The sequence below is a fragment of the Asparagus officinalis genome, chromosome 8 (assembly GCF_001876935.1).
Source record: "Asparagus officinalis chromosome 8, Aspof.V1, whole genome shotgun sequence".
NCBI classification, from domain to species: Eukaryota; Viridiplantae; Streptophyta; class Magnoliopsida; order Asparagales; family Asparagaceae; genus Asparagus; species Asparagus officinalis.
In genome coordinates, this window is record NC_033801.1 from 114,714,550 (window position 1) to 114,738,180 (window position 23,631).

At 36.5% G+C, this 23,631-nt stretch overlaps 1 protein-coding gene and 1 long non-coding RNA gene across 2 annotated transcripts; both read right to left on the reverse strand.

Moving 5' to 3' along the window:
- On the reverse strand, positions 1 to 1,691 carry LOC109822655. The gene is made up of 2 exons (XR_002242210.1): positions 1,558 to 1,691; positions 1 to 248 (listed from the first exon to the last, which is right to left on the reverse strand). It is a non-coding gene; the product is annotated as an uncharacterized LOC109822655 (long non-coding RNA).
- On the reverse strand, positions 3,598 to 9,445 carry LOC109820446 (gamma-soluble NSF attachment protein). The gene is made up of 9 exons (XM_020386590.1): positions 9,275 to 9,445; positions 7,134 to 7,201; positions 6,974 to 7,058; positions 6,727 to 6,885; positions 6,502 to 6,639; positions 5,902 to 5,980; positions 5,127 to 5,206; positions 4,686 to 4,815; positions 3,598 to 3,914 (listed from the first exon to the last, which is right to left on the reverse strand). The coding sequence occupies exons 1-9, from the start codon at positions 9,319 to 9,321 to the stop codon at positions 3,810 to 3,812; spliced, it is 891 nt and encodes a 296-aa protein (XP_020242179.1). The 5' UTR covers positions 9,322 to 9,445; the 3' UTR covers positions 3,598 to 3,809.

Consider the following 23,631-nt stretch of genomic DNA (forward strand, 5'->3'; position numbering starts at 1 on the left):
TGAAAGGAGAGAGATTTAGCAAAATATGATAAATTTTGTCAACTAATTAACATTTTCCTCCCATAAAAAGGACTGTTCAATGGCAAAAATTACAGAAGATTTGACTGAATGAACCAGCTCCTAAGAAAACAATCACAAGAGTAAAAGCTCCAGCAACAGCAGCAGCCAAAGCTATGAGAAGACTACTTAGATCTCTGCCTCATCTTTCGGCGCTTCCTCTTGAGCCTCCTCATCCTCTTCTTCTTCCACTGAAATATAAAATAAATTATATTAAATTATGAACAATAACAATTTTAACAAATTAAAATCGACAAATTCAATATGCGTTGAAAAGAAGGAATTTTCAAAACAAACTCAAACCAAGTTCTAATTTTCAAAATCGACTCACTTTTTTACAAAAATCGACATATTTTTTACCACGTCAGCTTAATCTCATTTCTTAATTAGTCGGTGTTACCAACCCGACCATTTAGGACATAAAAAATCGGATTTAAGACTTCTAATTAGGGTTTAACAACCTCCCAAACAGTTGGGTTGCCAATCTCCTAAACAATCGGGGTTACCAACCTCCTAAACAATCGGGGTTACCAACCTCCTAAATAGTTGAGTTGCCAACCCGAATGTTTAGGAATAGGATTAAGCTGACGTGACAAAAAGTGAATAGATTTTTGTAAAAAAAAATGAGTCGGTTTTGAAAAAATTAAAAATTCAATGTTGTATAAATTACTCAGATATTGAACTTATCTTCTCATTGGCACACAAGTACCTCCGAAGTCTGACATGCGTTGACAACGTTCACATATCATCATTGTATTTATAAAATAAAATAATTAACTTCATAAAATCATACGACAAACATAAAATTAATTTGGCAACAATTGGTTTGGATCAGAGTTTGGTGAGGGTATCAGTCACATAAAATCAGAAACACGGACCAATTTATTTCCTCATCATTCCAAACATAAACATTAAGTAGATTTCTCATATTATACCTTAATATCTATCATATTCATATTAGGCCCCCAATTCTTGATCTTAGTAAATTACGCCACTCAATCATCATAATTGCTCGGAACTTAATGTTATAATGGAATTGGGAAAGGTGCTAAAGTGAAAATAGGTTATGACTTAAAGCCTAAAATAAGAAAAACACATTAAATAATTATAATTACAATTACAAATTAACCATAGAACTGTAGGATCAGAGGTTGGTTAAGGGAATCAATCACTTAGAATCAGAAACACGGACCAATTAATATCCTCATCATCTCCAAAGAAAATTTATTTCTTTAAGTTTCTATTATTGTTTTTATTAAAATAAAAAAATTGCTAGCATCATTTAAATTAATAAATATGAATAATGAAAGCTCGTAAAATGGAGATCATCAGAGACTTAAATACAAAGAATCACTGAACAAGGCCTAAGCCATCATATTGTTGCAGTTTTTTTCTCATCACTTGATCCCCATTACATACAATAAAACTTATGAAAATATTCCTACATTAATTAAGTTAATTAATAAAAAAATTAAATGGCTAATGAAATGGAGATCTAACCTTGGCCCTCATGATTTCTTATCTTCTCCTGAACAGCGGCTACGAATTAGGACTGATGAAAAGTCGAGAGATGCATTCGGGCATTTATAGAGCTAGGGTTTCGAACAATCCAGAATGAAACCCTAGATTCAGAGAGGATACAAGGGCATTTATGGCATTTGGACTGCTTATTTGTTATAGCATGTAATCATGACCGTCAAATTTTTTGATTGGTCAGGACTAGCCTTACTTTTTTGTTAACGGGTCGGTTTCGGGTCCAACCCGAGTCAGTAACTGGATCTGGCTCAGCTCACTCTTCTTGGGGAACAGGCAAGGGGTGGAGAGGAACCAAATAATTACAAATAGCCCGTTCATTGTTTGTGAATTTGTTTGGTTATATTCAATTCCATAGTTGATTTACTACTAAATAACTAATTTTTGGTATTTAAATTTATAAATAAATAGAAGAGAAAATCACTTCAATGTCCCAAAACCCAACTTCTATTGTGCCCCAGCCCCCCTTACTTTCCCTAATGTGCTGCAGCCCCTCCTTTTAAAAAAAATTACGTCCAGACCCCTCCATGTCCAAAAAGATTTTGTCCTCCCTTCACCTCCGTCCTCCTCCTCCTTTGCCAGTCCCCCTTTGCCCTTCCCCTGCGCCGTTTCCCTCCGCCCCACGCCGGCCTCCCTTCCCTCCCACATGCCGCCTCCCCCCTCTCCCTACCCCCATGCTGCTCCGGTCGTCGGAGCGCCTTCCCAAGCGTCATCGCATCCCTCCCCGCTCGCCTCCTCCCCCCCTCCCCCGCTCCCTCCACCTAACCACCTCCCTCGCGCCTCCCCCTGCCTGCCCGCCGCTGCACCCCCCCCCCCCCCGCCGCCCCGCAGCCTCGGCTCTCGATCCGCTCGGCACCCCCTGCCCCTTCCTCCCTCCCTCCCCCCCTCCCCTCGCCGCCGCCCTCCCTCTCCGCCTTCCCCCCCCCGGCCCGCCCTCACCCCGCCTCCTCCTGCCTCCGGTTCCCCCTCTGTCCTCTCCCCCGCTCCGTCGTCAGCGCCGTCACGAGGAACTTCACATGGGCACATTAGTAAAAGTTAACATGTTAGCTGTAAGAGTTAACAGGTTAGCTGCAAAGAGTTAACATGTTACCTGCAAAAGTTAACATCCGCTGGCATGAGAAAGAGGAGGGTAAATTTGGGATTTACGCCATCTGATATGTCTAATCATGAGTTGACATGTCCAATCAACTGCTGGCATGTGCTGGAATCATGATGGAGGGGCCTTGGGCACATTTTTTCAAAAAAAGGGCTAAAGCACATAAAAAATATAGGAGGGGTTGGGGCACATTGAAAGTTCAAATTTGTGGCCTAGAAGCAATTTTCCCTAAATAGAATCTAACTAGATATATATTCAGTTCGTTTACTTATCAAATATTTGTTTAAAATTTGGTCACTTATGATTATATTATTACACACATGATATTATATTTTTAGCCTTCCTATATTTTCTACTTAAATTCTTTATACTAATTTTCAGAGACTTAGATCATTTTTTACCAAAATATTCAAACTTAATATATATACATCATAACTATAAAGTAATTTTCAAGTTAAATTACATTATTTAGCAAAATGAATGTACTGTGCGTTTCGATGAATATTTGTCAAATATCTAGCATTTGAATTTGGATTTGAAAAACTCCAGAAATAGATATATGAACAATGTTCAATATTTTTCCTAATCCATTCTATCAGTTTTCCTTACAACCATATAAATACTTGCGTTAGTGGTTTTAACAAATGTCATATCCAATCCAAAATCCTTTTGCAAGCCCTAATTACTAGCTGATCAAAAAGAAGTATTTCTAGATGTATCAACCACATAAACATATACACACATGATGAAGTCCCATACCTATCGCAACTATGAAGATACCAAAAACTTCAGCTTGTGCATCTGCAACTTCTGAAACTTTCAGCATGCGCTCCTAAAACTTTCGATGGACTTATTTCGCAACTGGTGAAATTTCAGGATTTTACATAACACATTTGAAATGCCAGCCACCATGTACAAACATCTTGTTCTTATTCAACGATGCGCTAATATCCACAACATATGCTGAACATAAGTGTATAACATATGAGAAAATACTAAAATGGTTGTAAACTTTTTTCTTTACATATATCACAACACGCGATACTTGAACACAAATCCACTGAAAAAACGCAGCACTCGTTTTCGGATCTTCCCAATTCACACCAAAATTGTTTGGATAGGTTCAAGTGAGGTCATCCTCATCTAAAGCTTCTTCTTCTTCTTGCTTCCCTTCTACCTTGATATCCTTCAAATCCCCTGTTGGTAATTTCCTGGCGAGCCTAATGATCTGCGCTCATGCAACACAGTCCACAAGCACTATAAATAAGATATCAACAGCAAACTGAAAAAACAGTAAAATAAATTTTGAAAGTAAGACAATCAGCAGGGGAAGAGGATGTTGTTTATGGAGCCTGATTTAACCCCGGAACAAAATTTAGCTTGCTGCTTGTGAGGTGTGAATAATTTTGTAAGCTCGCCCCTGTAGGCAGAAACCCTTGGCGTGTGCCATGAATATGCATCTCAATCGTCTATTGTGTTGTATCCAAAGGAGATAAAAATAGAAATGACAGAAAGGTGAGATTTTTGTTTGAGAGATTAAATCTCTATCAATCATTAGCCGACCCGTGAGCTGGTTATACTCCACACACATAGGTAATCACATTGATTGTGGAACCTTATTAAAGCCTATATTTCTATGATTTTTTTCGCAGTTTTCTTCCTTCTTTCTTTCATCTATCTATGGTGTTATTCCGCGGTATTGCTAACAAGCAGAAATCAAGCCCCAACCTATTATATTTTGTTCATTTGTTAAGGATGTAAACTACACAGCAAGACAGAAGGATGAAAAACCATTTCAATTTTTATGAAGCACAAAACCATCCATTCTGGTTCTACATTTGTTCGAATAAAATGTTTAGCTAATTCCATGCGTCTAACCAAAAAATCCTTTCTTCTTCGAATTTTTCTATCTTCCCATTCGTTTCCATGAAGCATGGGCATGCATACATGTGTGCTATATACACAGTAAGCAGAGAGCGAATAGCTTGGACATAATTACCGCATGATCAAGATGAGAAATGTTGCTTGACTGAGCAACGCGCTTGATTTCTTCGATGTCACCTTCCTCATAAGCAGATAGCAGTTTGATCGCACAACGACTCTGATCGCTATTTAGAAAGCCGGCAATCCTGAAGGAAGATATCAAATCTGATTGGCTGAGTCCAATGATATCAAACAACCAATGTCAAAGACTACATTAAAATGATAAAAGAACCAAGAGGGCTGTGTAATGAGATCAGTAGAATAGACAACCAATGTCAAAGACTATATGAAAATCATAAAAGAACCAAGAGGGCTGTCTAATGAGATCTGTAGAATAGAACAGTTTCCAATTTAATCAAAATGTCTCATTCAAATTGAGCAAAACTATTATGAGAAGGAAAAAACCTATTCCTGTATCATACAATATAAATATGTGATTGCTTAATGTGTAACTTACTGAGAACAGTCATTGTAGCATTTCTGAGCTTGGTTGAAATCATGTGCATAAAGGTAAATTATGATTGCACTAAGGTAAGCCTGCATAAGCAACAGATTCACATGAACAAAATGAAAGGGCAGAAATTAGATTGAGTATAAAAGTTCCAAAAACTAAATGTGCAACGACAGAGAGGTGCAGATGTGCATAGGAGATAAACGAGTTACAATCCATAAAAAGAAAATTTACTACCATATTCTGAAGTTAGCTATAAATCAAACTGCTAAGTTAAGCAAACACGCTTATCTGACAACTTGCAAGCTTGACGTACCCATCCAAAATTAAATAAGTAATAGCATCCCTTTGAATATACCAAGTAATTCGAAAATTAAATAAGTAACAATATCCATTGAAATTCACTAGATAGCAGCAACTCCAAGTCAAGAGATAGATATTGATTTTTTTTTGTGTGTGTGTTTGCGCGCGCGCTAATTTTAGTTGATCATCCAGTTTTCATTTTTTTTCTTTAGGTTCCCTTATGATCTTATACTTGTATTTTTCTTTTCATTTTCGAAGTTATCCACCTAGATCATCCAGTTTTCAGTTTTCTGTCTAGTGCAGTTGCTTACTTGAAATTTTTATATCAGAAAATGATAGATATAAATTTAACAAGTTGTTGCTCGAAACAACTCATTTCACTGGAAAATAACAGCAACGGAGATATATATCTGCTTTGCAGCTGCATAAACAAAGATGTATATGACAAGATATGATGGTTAAAAGAAAAAATTAGTACCTTGCATTGGCTGTTTACAGCATTGCATTTATCAGCAGCAAGGCCCAATCTTAACATAAATGTTGAAGCATCCGCATATCTGGAATAGTGGCAGTGTGCATTTAATTAGCATGGAAAGATTTAACAAGAAGAGAATGTAGAGTGACTACTGGTAATATATTAATCTTGAAACATATTTTAACTAGTATAGGATGGAACTGAACCCATCAAAGCCGTTATTTAATTAACTTAAATTCAAGTTGTTTCATTCTATGTGCAAGTATTCATATACACTTGCATTAATTTGTATGCATGCCAATGGTCTAGGTCATAGCTAACATTGTGGATCTACAAGTTAGAAGTACTCAGTTGGCATGTGGGTCAACATTTTTGTGTACCGAGATATGCTTGAATGCATACCTAAACTAATATACATGTCAAATATAACTGAGAACTGGCTTATATAGCGGGAAAAGCAGCCTGAACTAATGAATAAGGGAACACATGACTATATAGTATTCAGTGACAGACTAAACTTTGTGATTGCACTTGGACTGAGCGTCCACCTCTAATTCTTGACTTTGTTTTACTTTGAACTATATAATAAGGACTTTGTCTTACTTCTCAAGTTTAATATATATACTGGTGGTAGCACGATATAAATCAAAAGCCATTTGCTCCTTTCCCTCTTCTTCGAGAATTTCACATGCGTCATTATACAAGCGAACAGCTTCTTCAGGTTCAACATCTTCAAGAGCACTGTAATATATGCCAAAACCAATTTAAGTCCCAAAATTAACTTCAAATGTGGCTATTAATTGTGATAGATATTGTAAACAAACACACCGTGCACCCTTTGCAAGAGCATCAGAAGCAGGTTGTGCTCTTCCACACTCATTGTAGAGTTCAGCTGCTCTTCTGTAATGGTCAGAAACTTCGTTCCAGCGTCCAAGATCCTTTGCTAGAGCAGCAGCAGACTCCATATGTTTGGCAGCATCCCAAGGACTATTAAGTTTGTCAAGGATACAATGACCAAATTATTTTAGACTAATATTTGACAATAATTTGAAGAACCCAAAGTACAAAAGGATACGATGAGATCATCTCTTGTCCTTTGGAGGCCTTCTCGAATGCTATTTTAGCTTTTTCATTGTCCCGTAAAATCCTATAATTAATAGCTTCAGCAAAAACAAAAGTATTAATACTCAAAAGACTGATGTTTAATTGATAGATAAAAGAAACCAAATAATTACCTGCTTGCTCATACAAGACAGTAGCAGCTTTCCAGTCTGCAGTCCATCTAGTAAAACTGAGTTTCGTTCTGATGGTACAAGCAGAAAATGAGTTTAATGTTGTGAGAGAAAGTCTTTAACAAGTTTTACTCCCTATTACTCCTCTTGTAGTGTTCTCTTTATGTCACAAGGTAGTTTCATACAAAAGACAAGAAAATTAATATTATGCTTCATTTATGATAATATGAAATGTTTAGTTTTTTAAAGAGTTCTAGTACTGTTTGCTTCGGGAACAATTTTCTTTGCATCTTCCATTAAATCGTTTAAAAGAAACAAAAGAATAAGCTTTACACGTATAACTCTCTTCTTTACAAAGAAAACAAAATTGTGCTCCCTAGTAACACGTACAGAAACTCCTACGTAGTAGCTTCTGCTTGCGTGGGATTCTTTGCCTGCGCCAAAGATGCGTTATCCGTGAACCACCGAGCAACGTTTCCAAGTTAGATACGAAGAAGGTTTAAGGTTAATATTTCTACGGGGAAACAAGAACCGAAGTAAGTGTCTTAGCAAGGTAAGACAAGTACTCTTGATCAAGTCTAAGCTCGAACTCAAGGAAACACCAAAGACTCTTTGAGAATGCTCGGGAGTGGATGAAGAGCTCTCTCTTGCTCTCAAAGTTCGCCAAATGCCAGCTTGGTACCCTGCACAAGTGTGTAGGGGAGTATATATAGGGGTAGGAGACCATAACCACCGAAAAGAATGCAAACAGCCCCTTGTCCATTGTCTCATGCTTGCGAGACAGTGTCCACTGTCTCGGCCAAAGGGGACAACGGCAGTGGTTTTGTAACTGCTCCCCCACTACTTTAAAGTGCGTTAAATGGTGCTTTTTTCGAGGGTAGTGGGCATGTTTCCAAGATGTAATTGCTCATGCACATAAGTGGACTTCCTCACGTGATTATGGAGTCAGGTAGGTCCCACAAAACCGTCAGAAAACTTGGGAGACTGTCTCACAGTTGGTGAGACAACCATTACTGTCTCGCATATGCGAGACAGTCCACACTGTCTCACCAACAGTGAGACAACTCCAAGTCCTTTTTGGTTCGACTCTTTTGCTTTCCTTCGTGTTGGATGATTTCCTTTGACTTCGATGATGACTTTTTTCATCTTCTCTCTGACTTGAGCTAGGTTTGTGATCCATAGGCAATTTTGGATGCCTACAACTACTTAGTTGAGAGGAAAAGAACAATGAGTCGCTCAAATGTGCAACAAGAGCAACAAATTATTTGAGTATTGGTTCCATTTATGTTTAGGCTTATTTGCACTTTAATACAGAAACATTCCAGCCTCTTTTAAGTTTGGTATCCTGCAGTTTTCGTTGACAATTTAATTGCCAAAAGCTTCCAAATTGACATTAATCAGTAATGTAACAATTTGAAATCTCAAGACCCTAACTTTGTCGCTCACTTCCCTAAACTCAAAAATACTGAAATTTGGTAAGAAAATTTGTTTCTCATTCCCTTTTTCTATGTTGATATTCTCAAACAAAATTGACATCAACTTGTTTGAACTTCGGGGTATCAAATTGTCAAAACAGAACTTCAGCGAATTAAATTTATAAAGATTAAAACTTTGGATAGCAAAGTGCAAACTAACCCTTTCTATTCATAGAAACTCTCACTAACAATGATAACTACCATAATTTTTTGCAGTGAATTGAAGCAATTACACATGTTTCTCAATTGCCAGCCATGGATCTGCACTAAATAAGACCAAATCTCAATGGTGCACATCGGGAGTTCAAGGTGTTTATCTCAATTTCAATGAAATAGGAATATAGATCCAGACATAGATCAAATCGAACACAAGTAAGGATTTTGCAAAGTTTTTTTTCTTTTCTCGTTAAAGAATGACATTCTAATTCCCAACCTTATCATAATTTCATTTGCAAGGCTTAGGATTTTCACTTCGAATTCGTAATTCTCATTCAAGTTAGGGTTTTGATAGTTCAGATTGATCAGCAAGGAGATTCAAAAAGTAACTGCGACTGAATAAATAAAACAAATCATTAATAAATGTTAGGTTTTGTCGAGATGAGAATAAAGCGAAGTCATCGATAATTGGGATGAGAAATTGACGAGGGGATGGAAAAAAGGGGAGCTCACAATTTGTCGGCTTTGATCATGAGTTTGTCGGGATCGGTCTTCGCCATGGCTGAACAAGCTCCCCTTCTTCTACTTCCTCTTCTCACTGTTCTTCGGAGCTCAGATTTAATGATATTTTCTGGTCGTTAGATTGTTGAAATCGGATCTCTTCTGTTTTTTCAGATCGACCCCGGGGAATTAGTTGTTAGCATTCGTCACGTATAGACCCAAAAGCCTTTCATGTTGCAAATATACCCTCCAACTTTAGATATTTACAAATTTATGCTAAAACACTAGCATCGTTGTTTTTTTTTTGCCCTGCCACTCAAATTCACATGGCAATAATATATCCTTAGTTACTTGATTTACTTAATTATATAATAATTAAATAGGGAGCAGAAATAGGGAATGGTATTTACCAGGAATTTTAATTTACTTGATGAGCTGCTTCAGGCTGTCTGATTATTTCTGCAAGGAAAATTGAGGCAGTGATTCAGAATTTTTTCAGTATGTGTGTGAAGTACGTGTGTGAGGGGATATTTTTTGGGGGTGGGGACAATCTTTGATGTATGGGTGGCATGGGAGACTCTATGTGCAATGAACCAGGATGGCAGATTGGGATTTTGTGAGCTCAAAAGGGTTTAATAAAGTTTTATTAACTATTATGTTTGGATATCATGGTGTTTTACTTGTTTCCATGTTGTTTTTGCTAAAAACAAAACACCATGCGTTTGGAAACCATTGTATTTTTTGAGCTAAATCATCATCAAATAACAAACACAACACTTATTTCAAAACATTTTTTAGGTGTTTTAAGTTTGGTGTTTTGGTTTTGAGTTTGAGAAAGTATTAATATAATATCTAACATAATATATTAAATGTAATTAATATAGAGTTATTATCAACATGCTTATTATACTATACTATACTATACTAGATTATAGTTAATTTAATATATTAGTAATATTTATTAAATAATATAAAAATATAATAAATAAAATATCTTAAATAATAGGAAAAAATGTGTCCAGACCCCAAAAACAGAAACTTCATGTGTTGCAGCCCCTCTTAGTTTCCCCCATGTGATTCATCTCATTGAAGTGTGACACTTTGTACTGTAGCCCCTTTTAGTAATTATTACATGCCAGCTAAGCTAAAATCTCCAAAATAACATTATCTCCTCTCTTTAATCCCTCAAACTCAGCTCTCTCATCCTCTCTCTCACTCTCTCTCTCTCTCTCTCTCTCTCTCTCTCTAAAACCAAAGGCTTTCTCAAGCTCGTCGCCCTGGCCCTCGTCCTCCTCATCATCGCCGTCATCGCCTCCGCCCAGGCCCCTAAGCCTCGCCCTCGAATTTGCCGCAACGAGTCTGTTATGTTTGCTGGATATAAGAGGAAAATCATGGAGTTTAATTAAATATTCAGTTCATTTGTTTCTCATGTGTAACTTAGCCTTGTGTCAGAAAAGCAAGGGCTCACGGAAGTCTCGTGATTTACATAAATCAAAATTGTATTTTTATGTTGAGGCTCGTGGACGTAATGGCGGGTTTTGAAGTCAAAAAAGAAAGTGAATGACATGGCTAGTTTTGACTTCAATTCTAACGAGACTTTTAGGCTGCGTTTGGAAACTTTGATTTGGATTTGGAAAGTTGATTTAAAATCAAGGGATTTTAAATTTAGGATTTGAAATCCATGATGTAAGAAATCTTTTGTTTGGATATCTTTATTAAATGAAAGGATTTGAAATCTTTGATTTCAAAATCTAGTGTTTGGGTACTTTATTATACATGAATTTGAATTTAAAATTGATGAAAATTTATTCTCTTAACCCCCCATCTTGTTTACATCAAATGCAATGGAGATGTGTAAAATAGTAACCAAAAAACACATATTTAGGTAATTTTGGCGATGGTAGCCACATTTGCTAAGTTTTCAAATTCTTGCCCACCATAACTTGCAAGAGTTTCAACAAAATGAAAATGAAGAAAACTCTACAAACATATCAAGTATCTTACAAAAAAATATCTAAATAATACATTACAATTGCATATTTCACAGATATCCAGGCTGGAAAACACTTGAGGCTTGTTTCATATTTCATACATATTCAAAGTGAGAATAAGTTGATATCAGAGCAAATAAGTAACAATTCCATTATCTTCTCAAATGCATGTACAACTGATAATTACATAGTCAATTTGGTCTTTGATATACCAAGAGAAATGTTAATAAGAAAAAATACAAAGAGTTGCAAACTAAATAGCATGTGAGAAAAGAAGTATCATTGATGTAAAGAAATTGCAACTAAGGATTCAGAAGTTCTTGTATGATAAACCCTATCCGCAACAACAAAAGAGTAATTCATATGCCATCACGATATGAGCCCAAAACCTACAAAGAAAATGAGCAGATCAATAATTTTTTTTAATCAAGATAACAAGCTAACAAATTAAACAAAAATGTCGGATAAGTGAGACTGAATAAGATAAGCATCAAGCATGTATACAAGTGATAAAAATAGCCAATGCTTTGAAGAGAAAATGAGCAGATCAATAATTTTTTTTACCATTGAGCAGATCATCTTTCAAATGAGGGAAAAAAGCTAAACTTTTTACCGTTAACCTTTAAAATAACGTAGCCATGTGTTTGGTTCAAAATTTAGGAGGATACTAGTGGGACTATTTAGTCCTTTAAAACGAAAGAGTCTCAAGCTTCTGCACTAAACAATGGGGGAAGATGGTGTTACATAGTCTGTGTACTATTTATTACTCACTTGGGATTAAATCTACAATAAACTCCCTTGCTCTTTCCCCTAATTTTCTAAAATTACATTGAATATTCAATGTCTAATTATTTCACTTGGACGCTATGGCACTGGTTCCTGAGAATCACGCTCTTTAGGTTCAACAAAGTAAATATGGATCAGTATGCACCTATCTTTACCCCTGCTATATTATTAAGCGTGCGTATCCATGCACTTCTGTCTCTTTAATATTTTGTTAATATATCAGCTTTGATATATAGTAGCTAACGGAATTTCTAAACAAGATGCAGGATGGAGTTAATTTGAAATGATAGTGGGATTGCATTAAGCTCTACTCCACCATATATTGGGAGTTTGTCAAATTGAAAACTTGTTACATCGTGGTTTTGCACTCTAATATAAGCATGTAAATGAAGCAAAAGGAACTTTTGATTTCCACACTATTAGAGTATGAGTAAGAAATGCATTTAGAAACTAAATAAAAAGAAATGGAAGATATGCCAAGGTTATTAGAGTATGAGTAAGAAATGCATCATTATCAAGTATACACTAAAAAAAAGAACAGAATTCTCAATAAAATGAAAAATTTGCACCTTTGAGATGAGACAAGCACTCCTTACTTGAATTAGCTAAGAATCCATCAAAATCACCAAACCCTAACTTTGAGATGAGACAAGCACTCCTTACTTGAATTAGCTAAGAATCCATCAAAATCACCAAACCCTAATGCATTCATAAGAAATCATCAAAAATAGCTAAGAATCCATCAAAATCACCAAACCCTAATGCATTCATAAGAAATCATCAAAAAATTAGAAATATCCGGTTAAAAATATTGTTCAAATAACATTGAGATGAAGAAAAGTAGTCCGACCTGAAAACTAGAAACTACTCCTTAAGAATAAAGAGAATAAAATCTCTTTTTTCATCATCAAGAAGTGACTTCAACAAATAAAACTTTTACGGTTTGCTATCCATTATCTTCTCAAATGCATTGAACACTTGAATGTGACTTAAGTTGGGTATTTTTGAGACCACTTGATGAATCTCCTCTCCGGTTGGTGGTTTTCTTACTACTTCATTCTTTCTCTCATTAAAATACTCACTCATAGAAGCTGCCATCACTGCAAGTGAATCAACCATTTTATCCCCCTTTTTTGTTTCTTTGAGCTTATCTCACCACTAGTTGATGCTCTAGGAAGATGTTTCCTTGAAGAGCTTCCACCTTCATTTGTTTCAGATTGTGCCTCAGATTCCTCATGTTGCATTGCATTAGCATGCTCTTCAAAGGTTTCTACACCTTCACCATTGGCTCTATCTTTTGCACATAACACCATAATATCATCCCAATTTTTAATCAAACGATTCTGATAGCCTTTTGCATTTGGATTAGCCTGCAATATAAGAACATTCACAAATATTTTTAGATATATGCAACAAACTAATAATTCAAATTAATAAGTATAAAGTGTGATATTACCGAAACATAGTCGCTCCATACTTTTTGCTCACTAGCGGGTATAATCACCATTTTCTTCTCATCATCCCATCACGTCAAACCACTTTTATTTTTAATGTCATAGATAACATTATAATGTGTTTTCCAAATTTTGAGTTGATTCTTCACGTTATCTTTGTTCAAGTTGCTATTAAATGATTTTAGTGCATCAACCGCAACTTGATACACTTGAGGCTTCCAAGTACCATTGACTTTTAATCCTTGGTTCATTTGATCGTACAACACATTGGCTAAAGCTGAGTCCACATCTCAATTCCACACAACATATGATCTCGACTGAGATACAATTTTTTTCCCTTTCTTTGTCATCCTAATACATACCGAAGTGAATGACACAGAATTAGTAATAAAGCACAAAGGTTGATTAATAATGAACCTTCGACATTGTAGAATGAAGGCACGAGAAAAAGGTGATGACTACAAGTGTAAATAGCTACTGCAAAGTCTGCAAGCAATGAACAAAACAATGTTACTCCAATATTCAAAGATCATAAAACTTATCAAAGACATAAAATTATTCATAACTACTGACCAACTTTAGGATCAAATCTTATAGATGCTAGCCCCCTCTCAAAGTCGGTATTCATCCCACATTTGCATAGCTAAATCATCTCTAAAGTTACTCCATTCATTTGTAACTCTCACAGTGGTGATACGCTCCTCATCTACATTCTCAATTTCTAAAACATGATCATCTTCTAATTCTCGATCCACATCATTCAACAAGTCGTCTTCATTCATCTCTTCACGTAAAAAATTGTGAAGAATACAACATGCATTAATAATCCTAATTTGAGTCTTAACACTATAAAAGCTAGATGTCTGTAATATAGCCTATCACTTTTTTAGCAATCCGAATGTCCTCTCAATTGTGTTTCTAACAAAGGAATGACGTTGGTTAAATAACTCCTTGTAGTTTCTTGGACCATTTTCTCTCCAAGACTTTATATGATAGCGAGTCCCTCTATAAGGTGCCAAAAACCCTGGCCCATTTGTATACCCAGCATCCACAAGAAAGTATTTATCTACAAAATTAAAATCTTCAGTCATAACAATGTAAAAACTAGGAAGCAATACATATATAATAATTAAAAAATTATATTCGTAAAAACTAGGAAGCAATACATATATAATAATTAAAAAATTATATTCCTACTTGAGGGAAGTTTCAAGTCATTGGGTCGATGCAAAGCATCACGCAAAATACGAGAATCTGATGTTGAACCCTCCCAACCAGGTAGCACATATGAAAATCTCAAATTGGCATCACAAACACCTAGTACATTTGTACTGGTCTCTCTTTTTCTATTTCGATATCTACTTTGATCTTCCAAGGGAATAGTTAATTGGATATGAGTCCCATCAAGTGCCCCAATAGCATCCTAAAATTGCACAACCTTACAATTAGTTCTATTAAACAAAAGTATTAAACATAAAAACCTTAATAAAAGAAGTCATAGTTACCTCAAACCATTTCCACTTCTCCATGTCTCTCTCATTAGGATTTGTATATTCTTGTCTAATATAGAGACTTCCTATCTTCATGACTGCTTGAAGTACTTTGTGGAACTGCCGACTAATTGTTTCATTTGAACGATAAAAATCTGTTTTGCTTGTCCTATTTTTTACATTATGAGCTAAAATATGCAAAAACATAGCGACAATTTCTTCAGTCGTGATATTTCTTGATGCTACTAATTCCCCTCTAGTACATAGAATATCACATAACCTCTTAAACACTTGAGGATTCATCCTTAGTTGTTCAACACAATTATTTGCATTGCAAATAAGAGTTCGAATCCAAGACTTTCTAAGGTATGTCCTTTCATCCTCTTCTTTGTTTGTTCTTGAACTCTCCTTCAACATGTGCTTTGTATAGTACCAAGCACCAATGGTAGCAACTATAAAACTGACCACTACCATAATAATTTTCTCATCCTCTCTTCTCTCAAATTCTTCTCTTGTACGTTTATGTTGGATCATTGAATCTCTTCCATCATTTATCATTTTTAACCTATCACATTAAAAGTTGAACATGCAAGCAGATTACACATATATCCTGAATATATATTTAGCAAAATGCAAATTTAATGAAGTCCTAAGAGAAAACAACTTAAGACATAGAAATAACACCCTACTTTGAAATAGCATCCATAAGATTGCATGACAATAAAAAATTGCATATGGGCAGTAATTGTAAAATTATCTTTTTTTAAGAGAATATTCAGCTATGTCATAGGTCTAATCCCATCATCAAAGATCACAAAATCCATTAATATAGTACTTGCAAAGGTATATTAGCTGGAAATACTTTCTAATATTGTAACTAATCCCATCATCAAAGACCACAAAATCCATTAATATAGTACATATATAAGACTTCAACCAAAAACTAATCTGAAGTTTGTATAAAATGGTAAGTTTCTAAGGCCACATCTAGCCCACGATCTCAGTTGCAATAAAATATACAACTGTCTGTCTGAAAGAAGAACAAATACTAGCTACAAAATAAAGGACTAGGGTGCATATGATCTCTCTAACACTGTTAATATAACCACATGAATTAAATCCTGAAAGAAGACGACACAGATTTGGTTGGATCTCTCTAACACTGTTAATATAACCACATGAATTAAATCCTGAAAGAAGACGACACAGATTTGGTTGTCAATGTTAGATCTAATAAAAACTTAAGATCTAAAACCATAAAGCCATGATTAATTCGAAGAGATTAACAATAATCATAAAGAGCGGAAGCTTATACCTGAATCCATAGATGAACCTGAGATGGGTTTTGGATCTTCTAACCTTAGGGTTTTCTCTATAGCCGAATTTCTCTCTAGATGGGGGTGAAGAGAATTAGAGAATATAACCCTAGATTAGGGACCATAACCCCTTATTTATAGATGTTGTACTTTTGTAATTTGTCCCCTCAACAAATCACAATTACAACCTGGTATCTGCACATATAACCCCATGACTTATTTAAATACCCATTAACCCAACTTGATTGATCACTTTAGTGGGTTATCCTAAAAGATATACACATTGATTAATCATATGTGCCCACAAATAGATTTATTAGATTAAATCCAACAATCTCCCACTTGGGCACCATATGATTCCTTAAATTGTGTATAACCTTATGAGCTCAAAAATTGCTATCACTGAAAAGGTATTTCCGAACAATCTCGTCCATTGACTATATCAATATAGGATCAAAGCGGCCTTCGTCACATTTATCGTGACTCGACCCATCAATGGTCACATATACCAATACAATCAAACGACATAGATCAATCATGGATGTGCAGCATGAAAATTACATGCAATGTGATCAGTACATGTCTATTTTCAACTGGTCCTCCTTAGTGAGGTCAAAACCAAACATAATGTAACAGAGTGTCTTAACTGAATACTTTATTCTGATCAGACAATACAACCAAACATAAAGCACCACAATTACAAACTCCCACTAAAACATAATATCCTCAAATAATACCACACCCATATGAGCAGTATGCTCATGAAAGACCTTGGGTGGCAATCCCTTAGTAAGAGGATCAGCTATTATGGAGTTTGTCCCAATATGTTCTATGGATATATGTCCACTCTGTACCCTTTTTTTCACAACCAGGAACTTAATGTCAATATGTTTTGACTTAGTTGAGCTCCTGTTGTTATTGGAATACATTACTGCAGATTTATTGTCATAATATAACCTTAGTGGTCTTTCCATATTTTCCAAAATGCGCAGTCCCGTGATAAAATTTCGCAGCCATATTCCCTGATTGGATGCCTCATAGCAAGATACAAATTCTGCTGCCATAGTGAAGGAAGCTACAAGTGTTTGTTTGATACTTTTCCATGATATAGCTCCTCCTGCTAACATATAAATATAGCCTGATGTAGACTTTCTGCTATCTTGGCATCCAGCAAAATCAGAGTCCGAATACCCAATGACCTCTAACTGTTCTGATTTTCTGTATGTGAGCATGTAATCTTTTGTTTTCTGAAGATACCTCATAACCCTTTTGACTGCTATCCAATGATCCATACCAGGGTTGCTTAAGTATCTGCCTAACATCCCAACAATGTACGCAATATCCGGACGCGTACATACCTGAGCATACATTAGACTTCCTACAGCCGAAGCATAAGGAATCTTCTGCATTTCCTGAATTTCAAGGTTACCTTTAGGGCACTGATTGAGACTAAACTTGTCTCCTTTAGCAACAGGGGTGTCACCTGGTCTGCAATCTTGCATGCCAAACCTTTTAAGTACCTTATCGATATAGCTCTTTTGTGATAATCCAAGAATACCCCGAGAGCGATCTCGATGTATCTGGATCCCTAATATAAAAGAGGCGTCCCCAAGATCTTTCATCTCAAAATTCTTTGATAGAAATCTCTTGGTTTCGTGCAACATGCCTATATCATTAGTGGCAAGCAATATGTCATCGACATACAGAACCAGAAAAATATACTTACTCCCACTGAACTTATGATATACACAGTCATCAACAATGTTCATCTCAAAACCGAACGAGATAATTATTTGTTGAAACTTATGATACCATTGACGAGGAGCTTGCTTGAGTCCATAGATAGATTTCCTTAATTTGCAGACCATATTCTTTGGGTCTCCTAACACAAAGTTTTCTGGTTGCACTATATAGATCATCTCATCAATGTCGCCATTGAGAAATGTAGTCTTAACATCCATCTGATGTAACTCAAGATCATAATGAGCAACAAGTGCCATGATTGTTCTGAAAGAGTCTTTCGATGAAACCGGAGAGAAAGTCTCTGTATAATCAATGCCTTCCTTTTGAGTATAGCCTTTAGCCACAAGACGTGCCTTATACCTCTCCACATTACCATTTGCATCCCGCTTGGTTTTAAAAATCCATTTACAACCAATTGGTTTTGCACCTTCTGGTAACGGGACAAGTTCCCAAACCTTATTGTCTTGCATAGACTTGTACTCTTCATTCATGGCATCAATCCACTGTTAAGAGTTAGAACTTTTCATGGCCTGAAGGAAGTTGATTGGATCATCTTCCAACATTGCATTACTTTCCTCATGTTCTTGGAGAAATACAATATAATCATCCAGAATAGCATTTCTCCTTTCTCTCGTGGATCTCCTTAATGGCACTGGTTCTTGAGGTTGTTGAGTTTGTTCTTCTGGAACAGGGAGTTGTTCAACATTGTCATCTTGAGGTTCCGGATTTACTTCTTGAGCAACAACAGGTATAGGAACCTGAATATTGTCAAAAGTAACTGTATGGATTGGATCTGAAGCCAATTCCTCCTCAAAACTAATGTCTCTAACCTTATTTCTCCCCCCAAACTCAACATCCTCAAAGAATGTTGCTGTTCCCGTCTCAAAAATATTCCTTAGTGTGGGATCATAAAACTTATAGCCCCTAGAGCGTTCAGAGTACCTAATAAAGTAGCTGCTAACTATTTTGGAGTCCAATTTCTTTTTATTTGGCCTATAAGACCTTGCCTCAGCTGGACATCCCCAAATATGTAAGTGCTTTAAACTGGGCTTTCGACCAGTCCAAAGCTCATAAGGTGTTTTAGCAACTGCTTTACTTGGTACTCTATTCAGAATGTAAGCTGCTGTCTTAAGTGCTTCTCCCCAGAGTGACTCTGGTAAAGAAGAATGAGCAATCATACTTCTTACCATATCCTTAAGAGTCCTGTTTCGTCTTTCAGCTACACCATTCATGCTAGGTCAACCTGGTATAGTATACTGTGGAACGATACCGCATTCCTCTAGGTATCTAGCAAATGGTCCTGGACGTTGTTCACCTGAACCATCATATCTACCATAGTACTCACCACCACGATCAGATCTAACGGTTTTAATTCTTCTGTTGAGTTGATTCTCAACTTCAGCTTTATAGGCTTTGAGCATGTCCAGAGACTCAGATTTTTCATGAATAAGATATAGGTGCCCATAACGTGAGTAATCGTCTATGAATGATATGAAATATTATTGACCATTCCAAGTCCGAAGATTTGTTGGCACCTAATCTCTTAACTTTGGTCTGTTTTCCCTTGATACATTCAACACATACGTCGAAGTCCGAAAAATCAAGGGAATCCAAAATGCCATCAGACACAAGACGCTCAACTCTACCTTTTGAGATATGACCCAAGCGCTTATGCCATAATGACGCTGAATTTTCCTTATTTAATTTACGATTAGTACCACGCGATTCCGCATGCAAAGTTTTATTATAAGAAGTAATTGTAGCAAGCAAATATAAGTTGTCATAAGTACTCAAGTAACCGGTTCCCATAACATTTGAATTAAAAGATAAACTGAATTGACTGTTTCCAAATGAACAAGAATAACCTGATTTGTCCAATACAGAAACAGAAATTAAATTCCGTCTAAAAGACGGTACTACAAAAGTATCTTTCAAATCCAAATAAGAACCAGTTCCTAACAACATCTACCGATTGTTCGTCGCCCACAAAGATGTGTCTTTTAACATCACTTGGCTTTCGGTAGCTCAGACAACCCTGCATAGAAACACTTATGTGAGTAGTAGCACCAGAGTCTAACCACCAAGTGTTTCTAGGTACTGAAGCTAAATTAACCTCAGAACAGACCAAAGTAAGGAACATATCCTTTATTAGCACGCCAGGCGTGATATTTTGTACAGTCTTTCTTTACATGTCCAGGCTTGTTACAGAAGAAATAACCCTGATTATCCTTATGTTGTTTCTTCTGAACTAGACCCTTAGCAGCTTCATTATCATTCTTCCTTTTCTTGCCCTTATCCTTAGAGGCATAGGCCAAATGAGCACTTTCTGTCTTATCTTGCTTCAACCTGTCTTCTTCTTGCACACAGTATGAAATGAGCTCATTTAGAGTCCATTTCTCTTTTTGGCAGTTATAACTAACCTTAAACTGATTGAATTGTGCAGTAAGAGACAACAAAACCAGATGCACTAATAACTCGTCACAAAGATCAAGTTTAAGTGCCTTAAGCTTTGAAGCAATATGAGACATTTCCATAATGTACTCCCTGATATTTCCTTTGCCCTTATACTTCATTGAAATCAAGCGAGCTAAGAGCGTGCTTGTTTCTACCTTATCGTTTTTCGTAAAACGCTTCTCAATTTCGGCAAGGAAATCTTTAGCCTTAGTAATCCCTTCGGATTCTATGCCCCTGAAGGCTTCCGGAACGCCGCGCTTAATGATCATAAGACTCATGCGATTTGAACGCTCCCACTTCTCATGCTCCTTCTTTGCATCAGGAGTGCTATCCGCATTGAGAGGTTGGGGTTGTTCAGTTCTTAATGCATAGTCAAGATCCATGCAGCCAAGAACAATTAATATGTTCTCTTTCCAAACCTTGAAGTTTGTCCCATTTAGCATGGGAATTGAGTTGATGTTAGCAGAAATTGTTGCAGCAGATGCATTAGCTGAAATAAAACAAAAGAATGCTCACATCAATAACCATAATCAATAAAATTCAAAAATGACAAATCCCATCCAAGATATCTGGCACAACATTAATATCAAGTCTTTGGACAGTAATATTAACTTGTAAGTGATACCTTGTTGCAATGATCAAACATTGACAATAACTCATGTTAAATAATGAAACTATCTTTGGATCGATTCATTATTCACATGTAAACCTTATAATTGTCACACGCTTCTCATCGCAGATGTGTATACATTCTAAATAAATATTAACCTTCCTTTGGGCCGATTAAATATTTACACGAAAGCATACACACAAACATCTCACATTCCTCATGAACAATCTACACAAGAGAGGTTACTTTGGCAACTTCTTGTTTCAATTAATCAATTGCAGTGAGAGACAACCTTTATACCTTAGTGTCATAATATTTAAATTAAATAATTAATTAAAAAACCAAATTAGATTTAAATTTAATTTAAATCAACTGAATTTCTAAAAACTTAATTGGGGTCTCACAGCTTAATTAGGGCCCATAACTTAATTGAATAAATTAAGTATACCAAAGTGGACCCATGAAAAGCCGAGGCTTAACCATAGTGAACACGAAGTTCGCTTGACTTCAAACACGAGGTTCGACTGTATTGAGTACGAGACTCACTTAAGCACGAACGCGAGGTTCGTCTGAAAATGAACGTGATGTTCAACTTGAGAACAAACGTGAGGTTCGTTTGAAGATTGAACGCGAGGTTCGACTGAAACCGAACACAGGGTTCAACTTGAGAACGAACGCGAGGTTCGTTTGAAAAATGAACGCGAGGTTCAAGTTGAGTTCAACTTGAGAACGAACGCGAGGTTCGTTTGAAAAATGAACGCGAGGTTCAAGTTGAGAACGAACGCAAGGTTCATTTGAATTGAGCACAGGGCTCTCCTGAGGATGAACGCGGAGTTCGACTTGAATTGAGCGCGAGGCTCACCTAAGAACTGAGCGCGAGGCTCAACTTAGATTGAGCGTGAGGCTCACCTGAGAACTGAGCACGAGGCTCAACTTGAATTGAGCGCGAGGCTCACCTGAGAACGAACGCGAAGTTCGTTAAAATTGAGCGCGAGGCTCACCTGAGTTGAGCGCGAGGCTCACATGAGAACAAACGCGAAGTTCGTTAAAATTGAGCGCGAGGCTCACCTGAGTTGAGCGCGAGGCTGAGCGCGAGGCTCACATGAGAACGAACGCGAAGTTCGTTAAAATTGAGCGCGAGGCTCACCTTATAACGAACTCGAATTTCGGTTGAGGTAACCACCTCCTTAATTTTCGCCATGATTAATCGCACGAACCCTTAGGGTTTCAAACTAAAACTGCCAACGCCATTGCTCCGGCACCCAAGAGGTCGAAACCCTAGGGTTTCCTGACGCCGCCGTCGCCGTCGAGGGCGAGGCCGCCAGCGAAACTTCGCCGGCGAGGAGCATGGGACCGAAGATTAAACCCAAAAAATCCAAAGATTCATCGATTTTATTTTCAAATCTAGATTCAGAATCGGAAAAAGTTTCTTGATCCAGACCAAGAAAAAATCGAAGAAAAATCCAAAAAATTCCAAAAAGTTACTGTTCACTAGCGATTTTTTAGTTACTGTTCATCCGAAAAAACTTTACTGTTCATCCGAGAACAGATCTTAATCCAAAAACCAGAGATTTAAGATAAAAAAACCCAATTTTAAAACTTAAATCCCTAAGAATTAATCAAAGGTGGCTCTGATACCACTTGTTAGATCTAATAAAAACTTAAGATCTAAAACCATAAAGCCATGATTAATTCGAAGAGATTAACAATAATCATAAAGAGCGAAAGCTTATACCTGAATCCATAGATGAACCTGAGATGGGTTTTGGATCTTCTAACATTAGGGTTTTCTCTATAGCCGAATTTCTCTCTAGATGGGGGTGAAGAAAATTAGAGAATGTAACCCTAGATTAGGGACCATAACCCCTTATTTATAGATGTTGTACTTTTGTAATTTGGCCCCTCAACAAATCACAATTACAACCTGGTATCTGCACATATAACCACATGACTTATTTAAATACCCATTAACCCAACTTGATTGATCACTTTAGTGGGTTATCCTAAAAGATAGCAATACACATTGATTAATCATATGTGCCCACAATTAGATTTATTAGATTAAATCCAACAGTCAAATCTAGGTCTGTCAGCAAATAGCCCACACGTGTGGAAAACGAGGGAAAATATGCATGCAAAGAATCATGATGATGATGATGATGATGCATGGGTTTGTAGAAACCTACCAACGCACAATAAATGGAAACTGAGATATGAGCTATATGAAAGACATGTACATGCAGGCATGATCTATCTAATAAGTTGAACAGAGTACAAGTATGTAAGCATGGATATAGGTAATGTGGCATCCACATCAGGGATATCGAGACACAGAATTATGGGATATAAAAATGTCATCATAACAGTATGAGTGGTGAATGTCTAATGGTCCAGTGTCTGCTAAACAATCATAGCATCTACCTCAGGGATATCAGGATATGGAAACATGGCATATAAATCTAACATAACAGTATGAGAGGTGCACGTGTAATAGTCTACTGTGTGTTAAACAACAAAAGCATGGA

Coding starts and splice junctions, on each gene's coding strand:
- LOC109820446 (XM_020386590.1), bottom strand. CDS start 9,321: ATGGCGAAGACCGATCCCGACAAACTCATGATCAAAGCCGACAAATT. Junction 5,207..5,901: donor CTGTAAACAGCCAATGCAAG/GTACTAATTTTT, acceptor TTGCTTATGCAG/GCTTACCTTAGTGCAATCAT. Junction 3,915..4,685: donor TTTCTCATCTTGATCATGCG/GTAATTATGTCC, acceptor GCATGAGCGCAG/ATCATTAGGCTCGCCAGGAA.